The sequence below is a fragment of the Sprattus sprattus genome (assembly GCF_963457725.1).
Source record: "Sprattus sprattus genome assembly, chromosome: 14".
Classification (NCBI taxonomy): Eukaryota; Metazoa; Chordata; class Actinopteri; order Clupeiformes; family Clupeidae; genus Sprattus; species Sprattus sprattus.
The window spans coordinates 14,087,294-14,096,883 of record NC_137912.1 but is presented as its reverse complement, the minus strand read 5'-3'; the positions used below and the strand labels follow the sequence as shown (position 1 = coordinate 14,096,883).

General features: G+C 39.6%; 1 protein-coding gene across 1 annotated transcript; it reads left to right on the top strand.

Moving 5' to 3' along the window:
• Positions 1-964: 964 nt before the first annotated feature.
• On the top strand, positions 965-8,203 carry LOC308375520 (putative polypeptide N-acetylgalactosaminyltransferase 8; the record flags this gene model as incomplete). Its single annotated transcript, XM_080851686.1, has 10 exons — positions 965-1,070; positions 2,259-2,484; positions 2,575-2,741; positions 3,067-3,250; positions 5,554-5,751; positions 6,531-6,645; positions 6,765-6,950; positions 7,312-7,446; positions 7,611-7,706; positions 8,084-8,203. The coding sequence occupies 10 exons, from the start codon at positions 965-967 to the stop codon at positions 8,201-8,203; spliced, it is 1,533 nt and encodes a 510-aa protein (XP_080707812.1).
• Positions 8,204-9,590: the final 1,387 nt, after the last annotated feature.

Here is a 9,590-nt window from a genome sequence, read left to right as displayed (position 1 = left end):
ATCAGCACATGGTCTCAGTATCTGTGACCACATATCTCAGTATAATGTATCATGTACAGTATAGGAGTCATGAGGAGCCAGATTAGTTATTCTGTTCTCAACATTATGATATTCAACTACTGTACTGTACTAAAAATGATGTTGTGAATGTGTTATTTACTGTTGAATGAGGGACTTTGTATTTATAGAAACAAGTTGCATTTGGCTGTAAGGACATATTTCAGTGTTCAGTGTACTTTTTATTTTCATTAACAAACTCTTTGTATAAATACTAGTATGCAAACATTTTAACTTTATTTCATGAAGTTTGGTGTTTAACACCCAAGGTCAATGAGAAACAGATTATGCAATAGGGAGTCTGCTGTAACCTCACCCAGGACCTGCTCACCCAACAGGATTCTGCATCCTGACAGGCTCAAGCAAAACAAACAAACTTTCTCTTACACAAAGCCCACCACATTCTTTTACATTTACAGCAAAGTTATTCAATTTTTGAACATTGAACAGGTGAACATTGGTGCCATTTCATTTGGACAAAATGTCTGCTAAATGACTTAACGTAATGTTAATGACAAGCCAGAGCTGGCAACATTAATCTATCTAATTAATCTATTAAACTACACTTTATTCTGGCTCTACTCTGGCACCATCCATCAGGTATTAAGGGGTGTGTTCAGGCTAGAGTAAATAGGGGCTACTGGGCAGTATTCAGCAGCTATAGGCTATCGCTCTGGACAGGGAGGAGACAGAGCATGTGATGTGAGTGCAGTCATATCAACACATTCATTGGACATTCACTGCTGGATATGAAGCCTTGTACATGTGCACATGTCCAAACACACACCTGGACAGAGGGATGGTGAGAGTTTGCTGGTCTAAAGGCCTTGTGCCTGCTGTGGTCTTAGCTGCCACCTTGCTCTATCTGACCTCGGTCAATTGGAAGACCCATTCCAAGAGAGACAGCATGGTGGGGGAGCATGGGAATTATTATCTTCCGGCAAACTACTCCATGCAGAGTAATGACATTCTGAAGAGACTAGAGCGAATGGAGGGCCATATCAACCAATTAGGTAAGGCGAAGGAATGCTTACACCTGGCCACTGGCCATAGAACATCATTCCAGTGTTTCAATAGATGAATAATGGGATGACGTCACTGGAGGGCATTAACAATACTTATCAGACCGGCGAGGAGGTCAATACGTGGCTGGCATGACTAGGCCTAGCCATTAGCCAATCAGAATGCTCGTACTGTCGTTGCCATATAATAATGAATTGTATCGCTTGGAAGAGTTGTTGCTTGGTTAACAGGTAACTGAAGGTAATTGATTGAAGGTAATTGATTTGAGTTCTGTATATATGAGCATTACATGTGTGAAGTGTTGTTATCTCAGATTGCAAAATAATTTTTCCTTTACATTGATAGCAACTAGCTAGCTTAATGTTCCAAAACAGCAACAAAGGAAATGTGTCTGAAATCTTCCATATATCTCCAACACTATGTCATATCAACAAAGTGAAATTAAATCCAATGATTCACAAATACATTTCATGCAATACACAAATGTATTTTGTGATTCACAAAAACACTGTTACACTTATAAACTGCCAAATGTACAGACTAACAAATGTGCATTTAAAAAAGGGCTCGCCATTTGTGAACATCCCTGCATTCAATAAAAATTATTGAATATTGAATAAATATAACAAGGTTGAATATACACTGTGCATGGCCCCCAGTCTCCATACAGATACTGTTTACATTCATTGGATCTGATAGAGGGGTATGTTATAGTCTTCAACTTGATCTGCTTAGTTTTAACTCTAGCTAGAAAGAAGCATATATGCCAAATAAATGTTTAATGTACATTTGACACATTCCTTTGATACCTTGTGTGCACCACAAGTTCAAATATTCACGTACACAAGAAAGTACCCAGTGCACATATTTTGTCTGAATAAGATATTTCTGTGTGTACTACTGGTACTAATAGTACTACTGGTATAAATTATATATTGTCTTTCGTGCATTAGATGTTTAGTGTTTAATAAAAAATAATTGGAAAAATAAGGGTACTCTGGTGCATTGTCCCTATGTTGCACTGTGTGTGTTAACAAATGTACATTTCTGTCTAGTGAATATTGACATTCCTGTTTTACTAATATTGATAGAAAAAGAATGGCTTAACATAAAAGTAATGGCAGATTTGAACATTTTACCACACTGTGTAATGTAAAATGATGACCTGTGTATCTCAGTCAGTTCACTCCACAAAACGGAGGTGTTCAAGATAGATGAAATGAAGAAGGAAAACAAGATCAAAAGATTGTACCCAAACTCAGTTCTCTTCAAAAACTGGGATGCAGCTCTAACCCAAGAGGAACAAATGGAGGCCGAGCAGTTGTTTCAGAAATATGGCTACAACACCTTTCTGAGCAACCGCTTGCCTTTGGACAGGGAACTACCCGAAACACGACATTATAGGTGAGTTTTCAACACTGCAGGGATTCAGCCATTCACTAACAAATATAAAAATGTAATGACAGTCATTGGCTGTTTTCGACTGTGTTATAGGTGTTTGGAGAGAAAGTACCCAAAGGATCTGCCCACCATTAGTGTTGTGCTGATCTACCTTGATGAGGCCCTGTCCATTATTAAAAGAGCCATCTACAGCATCATCAACAGGACTCCTCCTCACCTCCTCAGAGACATTGTCCTGGTGGACGACCACAGCTCCAACAGTTGGTTTCTTAAGCTATCTTGTCATGATGACGGTTATTCAAGCAGATTAATTTAGGTTCTCTCCTCCCTAAATCCTATTCTCCATTCACTGTGAAACACAAATACACTGCAGGCTTACTTGTTTTTAGATTGGGTTGTGTACTTAAGCTCTGTGTACATTTCGAGCACCACCTTAAGTTGTGTTTACCCTGTTAAGATAACCAGCAAATCAAACAAAAGAAGAAAATGTAGACTGTTGCTACATTACTATTTATTATTCGGTATGTTTAAAGTAGTTTACAGAAAAGATCTCCCATGTAACTTTAAATCCATATATCTTGACAGATGATTTGAAAGACCAATTAGATGCCTTTGTGAACATCATTCATGTGAGTAGACCTGGCTTGATAAAGCAGGTCAAGCACTCCGAACAGCTAGGCCTAAGTCAGGCACGGATATCGGGATGGAAGGCTGCCACTGGTGATGTGGTTGCCATTTTAGACGCCCATATTGAGGTCTACAAGGGCTGGTAGGTTCACCAGATCTCAAGCAACGTGGTAAAGAATTCTGAGGTCTGAACATTTATTTTTTTCACCTTGGATGACAAATACTTTGTTCTGTGTAGTTGTACCCAAGGCATGTATACATTTAGTACTACCAATGCATTTGGGGCTATAATGTACTGAGTGTTAGGCTTTAAAAGTTGCTGTACGTGGTTTTGTTGTGAGAAAAGGAAAATGCCTCTAGCTTTCCAAAGAAAAGATAATAACCAGTGATCCCCATTTTAACCATACACTTTACAAACGTTTTGTTTCCGTTTTTCAAGTATTTATTTTATTTCTACGTCCTGGGCCTTTAAATTGTATTGTAACAATTGCATGAAAAACACCTCAAGCAAAGCATCAGCAGGCACTGAAGACAAAGGAACATTATTTATATAGCACATTTCATACACAATGGTAATTGAAAGTGCTTTACAAATAAGCATATAAAGAACATTTGAACAGTTAAAAGATCACAAAAAAGTGTTAGATTGCGTTAGATTGGCTAAAAAGCACCTTTGATGTTATCAGGAAGTTGGTTCCAGAGTTTAGCAGCATAGCAGCTAAAAGCAGCTTCACCATGTTTAGCTCCTCTGAGAAGTATTACCAACTGATTTCTCCAATTATTTGGAAGATGTGCACTGCTGAAACATATTTGAGAAGTATTTTGGTCCTGCCCCACTTAGTGATTTACAAACAAACAGCAGTGATGATCTGAGCCACTTGATAACCGTACTTGGAAATCCAGCCCAGTGTTCCTCAATGTTAAAATCTGTATAATATGTTATGACCAACATGGCCAAAGGTTGCACTAAGGTCCAATAACACTAATACTGATGTTTTGCCTGAATCAGTAATAAGGCATATGTCATTTAAACCCATAATGAGAAATGTGCCAGTGCTGTGATTAGCACGGAAAGTCATCAAAATACCCACTTGATGTAAAGAAGGCAGTTAGTTGACTGAAAACTCCTTTTCAATGATTTTCCCAATAAAAAGTCACTAGCCACGGTCAGCTCGACACAGCACAAGCATGCACGAAGCACGTCTTCTGGTAACAGGTCGGTCTTCTTCCTCTCATACATTACAGTGAGTACCAACATTTATATCGTAGAATTAACATGTGTAGGGGATGGGATCGGTGTGTCTGGAGGTTGATGGTAATTCGTTTTATACCATATATTATGAGATCCAGTCTTAGATTTGTCAGTCATGATCCAGGTTTATTCTTGAACAATGGCGGCTGACCACTGTGAGACAGACACTTGAAGTTCCAATCGCCCAGAGCTTCACCTAAGCATATCTGACTATCCCTTGAGAGACAGTCTGTTTAATATACTGATATTAGGGGTGTTACCTTCTATTCAAATAGGCCATGGCTGCATGGCCTTGACCTGGGGGGGAGGGAAGGTGTGAGTTTCGCACCTCTGTCAACCCAAAGTACCCTCACCCAGGAATCCATACATGATAGTACAATATAAATAAAAGTAACATTTTATAACTAGGTATAAGAACATTGACTTATTGTCTATGGCATTTCCTTATTAACTATACATCTCAAATGGCCGGTTCCTTCATGGTCAAAGGGGAAGTCTAGCTTGACCAAGGGCCATATATGGTCATACCAGGTATGGCCCTGTAGATGCTAATATATTTAGTCATCTTGGCATGGCATAAGACAAAAGCCACCTAATGTCTTTGGCTCCAAGACACACAAGAGCCAAGAAACTAGGTCTGATGACATCATAGATGATAGATCATAGATAGATAGACAACATAGATAGATAGACATAGATCAACATAGATAGATAGACATCATAGATAGACAACATAGACAAAAGGCCAGGAGCAACCTTGATGGCTCTAGCCTGGTGCTATGCAAACTAACTTGTGGGTGTTGTTGAGATGTAGTTACATTGTGTCTGATATGAAATCCACAAAAAGTTAACATATTGTAGGTAAAGAAGCATTTCCAGTTTTTCACAACAATATCCACAGATTGCACTTTTAAGCACTGATACATTATAAACCAGTGTCAGATTAGAAATATGTACAATATGTATTTCATAGCATTATGTTACCCTCTGCTAAAATAATTTACTTATATAAAACTTCATGTGTGTGATTATGACCATTTATGAATGTATGTAATGGCTATGTCAAGCATTATGAGGCATTCTTCCATTTTTATAAACAATACACTTACAATCCATTATGGACCTATTTGTTAAACTTCAGACCCATTTCTTTGTGTTAGCTGCATCCATACTTAAACTCTCTGTGTGCTTAGGGCAGAGCCTCTCCTGGCTCGAATCAAGGAGGACCGCTCTGTGGTGGTGTCACCTGTGTTTGATAAAGTCAGCTGCTTTGATTTCAAGTTGACTAATTACATGCCTTCAGCGCATGGCTTCGACTGGGCTCTGTGGTGCCTGTATGAGTCCTTCCGCCCAGAGTGGTATGCCAAACACGATGAGTCACTCCCAGGAAAGTGAGTTCTTGTTTTGCTTTTTCTCACTCTATGGACTATTTATATCTCACATCCATTGTGCTCCCCACTTATTAAACTTTAAAAATGGATACAAAGTACAATAGACATTAGGCCTTATTTTGAGGACGATTACGGCGGGCGTACTGTTTATCTGGCGATAAAGCGAGCGGTAAAGGTGTGATGAAAGGCACTCCGTGGCCAGTGCCGGGCCGGAAAAGATAATTAATGAAAAATTTGAATAAACCCGCCCATAACATTGTCGCCTATTCCTTTAAACTGAATGCGTCAAACAAGATTAAATGTAAGAACTAACAATATCGCAGTGAATTCTGGACAGTTTTACAAGGAATACACTGTAGTGCTCCTTCTGTTGTTTCAAATAAATAAATTGTATGCAGCGACACGCAGCTCCCTGTGCTCCTGCCTCGCTTAGGACGCTCTTTTGAAGTCCTGTTCTTTTAGTGTATACAGCACCATCTGAGACGATCTCGTCCACTGTGTCAAAGCGAACTGTGGCGCACTGACATTTGGGTTACTACCTCAGAGGAGATGGCGGGCAAATTTCAATCAGGTACTGTTTTTACATTTAAAAGTGTGAAAGACATGGAACCTTGTATGTTTATGTTCCAGGATGTTCTGTGTCCGCCAGCCGCTATCGTCCTCAAAATAGGGGTCACAATGTACTTCCATCCAAGTTTCAATGATTTATTCACCAGTTCTTACATTGTAATGTGTAATCTGGTTAAAGTGTATTTATAATTTCTGAAACTGATTGAAAGGAGTCCATCCATTATGGGGATACTGGTGGCAGATCGGGTTTTCTTTGGGGAGATTGGAGCACTGGATCCTGGCATGAAAATCTATGGTGGAGAAAATGTTGAATTAGGGATCAGAGTAAGTTTCAGGAGGTGCCAAATGAATAAAGGTATTCTGTGACAGCAAAGACAATACACTCGATGGCAACCCTGAGGCTGAGGGTTCTGAACTCTTCTTGTGGGAATGACTGGTTTCAGGTGTGGCTGTGTGGTGGTAGCATTGAGGTGATTCCCTGTTCCAAGATTGCTCATTTGGAGAGAGCACACAAACCTTACATGCCAGAGTTGAAATACTTAATGCAGAGAAACGCTCTCCGGGTGGCTGAAGTGTGGATGGACGAGTACAAGGACAATGTCAACATCGCCTGGAGTCTCCCTCTCAAGGTGAACAAAACAAAGGAGGGCATTCCAAATATGTGTTTCAGTGAGAAACCTAGGTAAGTTAACTGGTAAAACTAGTAGATGGTATACCTCCTACAGGAAGTAACCTATGGCTTTGTTTTGCTAGGAGAATGAAAGAATGTAGCCATAGTGCTCTTCTATTAGGAGGTTTACCACTTACTCGGAGTTAAACTATACAGGTTTGTCATTAAACCAATTACTTGGAATACCCCCCTGGTGTGTCTGACAGGTAAGGGGGTTTAACTCTTACCTGTTCTAAAATCAGCGCAAAGCACGGCCTCTTGGGGCTTATTGCTTAATCTTGCTTGCTGCACTTCCTGTATGCTTTTTTGTCTCCCTGTAGAACCATGGCATAGATATTGGTGATGTGTCTGAAAGAAAGAAGCTGAGGGAGAAACTGAAGTGTAAGCCTTTCCAGTGGTACCTCGACAATGTCTATACCCGGTTAAACCCGATGAACATTCTTGGCTATGGAACTGTAAGTATAGCATCGTGTTACATTTCTTACATTAAAAGTTTGACTTCTGTACAAAGTTGAGTTATACACATTATATAGGCTACAACTAGATACAGTTAAGGCTTATGTTTAAAGACTATTGGACCTATTGTAAAAACTGGACTTGTATTCTGGACAACTGTCAGTTGCAGAATGACATGTACACAAATGCATGTGTGGATCAAGGCGCCGTGCCAGGACACACTCCCATCTTATATGGCTGTCATGCTTACAACTCTCAGGTATGGGCCAGTTCACCATATATTTTCAATAGGTTAACAGATGCACTACAAGTCTACAAATAACATCTCAAATACCTCTTGTTGCAGGCTTGTTACTATAGCTCTAGTGGTGAGATATATATTGGACAAATCCATTTCTTCAAGGACCAAACCAACCGCTGTCTAGTGGACCTAGGCTCGGGAAAACTTCCACAGCTACATGATTGCGATAAGGTCAACCAAACGGGTCTCAATGCGTACTGGGACTTTAAACAGGTGAGGCTCTCAATAAGCCTGAAAATAGTTCTATTAGACTTACGAAAGGAATATATGAGACATCCATGAGCACGATGCGACATAAGTTTGGTTTTGGTGATGTGTGTTTCTTTGCCACACAGGGGTCAGCCATACAGAACAGACAGACAAAGAGATGTTTGGAGGTAAATGATGCCAAACTCGTCATGCAGAAATGCAGTGGTCAGCACTGGAGGATTCAAAATGTAGTCAAAGACTTTTAAGACTATGAATACCTGCTAAGGATATTTCTACTATTGAGACAGCTACTGTCCTGACAAATATTCAGGTTCTAAACAAATATTGGTTTTGCACATGAACAGAATCGTACTTGAATACACAATCTCATAATCTCTTGTCAAAACAAGAGCAGAGGGGGTATGAAAAGGTCAAACACCCACGAGTGGAATGAATGTTGAAGATATTTTATTTACATTATTTTATCAAAAAAGTAATAAGCCATCATCTGACTGTATACATTAAGTAATGGAAGTTAACACTTCTGTAATGTTTTCATGTGAAAGTCTGTCTTCTGTTTTTCATATCATTAAAACTTCCAATGGTTTTTATCTATGGAATGAAAAAGGGGAACCCCACTGGACAGATCGCACTGGTCGATCTGGTAACACCAGAGGGAGATAAAATCATGTAGCGCCCCCCAAAGTCACGGAACTCTCCCTTTTTTTAATCAACAATAAATGTATAATGTTTTGAAGATACTGCTGTGGCAAAAAAAACTCTCGTTATTCCACAACCAACAGTCAAAAGGCCAAATGTGTAGATATGAAGTTTATGGCAGGTATTAAGCCACAATAGGAGATGGTCCATGAATGGTCGTATGAATGACTGGTCAGTCATTTAAAGTCACCTTTTAATTCTATTTTTAAATTAATCAACTTTATATTCCAAAGGGTTACAATCAGACTACACAGAGCACACCCAGAGTACACAGAGCAGGTTAAGCAGGTCAAGAGGTCAGAGAGTTGTGTTTGAAGAGATGATAGTTAGGTGAAAATTCACTCAGGTTACCTCAGGTCTCCAAAGTTGTATATAAGTACATTTATTATTAATAAACAACAACAAGCTTGTTGCACTCACCCACGTCCCAGCAGGCCAGAGCGAGGCACGGGCCCTCTCTCAGAGAGAGAGGGAGCTCAAGCTCATTACCAGACTGCAGCAAACAAGAGAGAAGCTAAATTAAACACACCACACAAGGTTTGTATAAACATAGCACAAAAATTAAGGACATTTGTGTTTGGTAGATTATTTATTTGTGGTAACAATGCTTCTTGGCAATACATCTTATACTGTTGGAAAGCCTGTTTTTCTCTCTTTTAAATGGTGCCACATTTGTAAGGAACATGCATTTGGGGGATGAGCAGCAGAGCTGAGTATGTTGGTTGCGCCCATGAAAAATTTGCCAAATATTCTCTGCCGATGCCAAACAGCTTATTCTGCCATTGGTGGATTGGATGATTGAAGTTTGAAGAAATAAGACATATTGGCAATTTAACAATTAATTCATTTAACAAAAGGAGCCTCAGTAGCGTGTGAAAGAGCTATACACAGCCACAACAACCTGGCACTTCCTCCTCTTGCTGGTCACCAGCC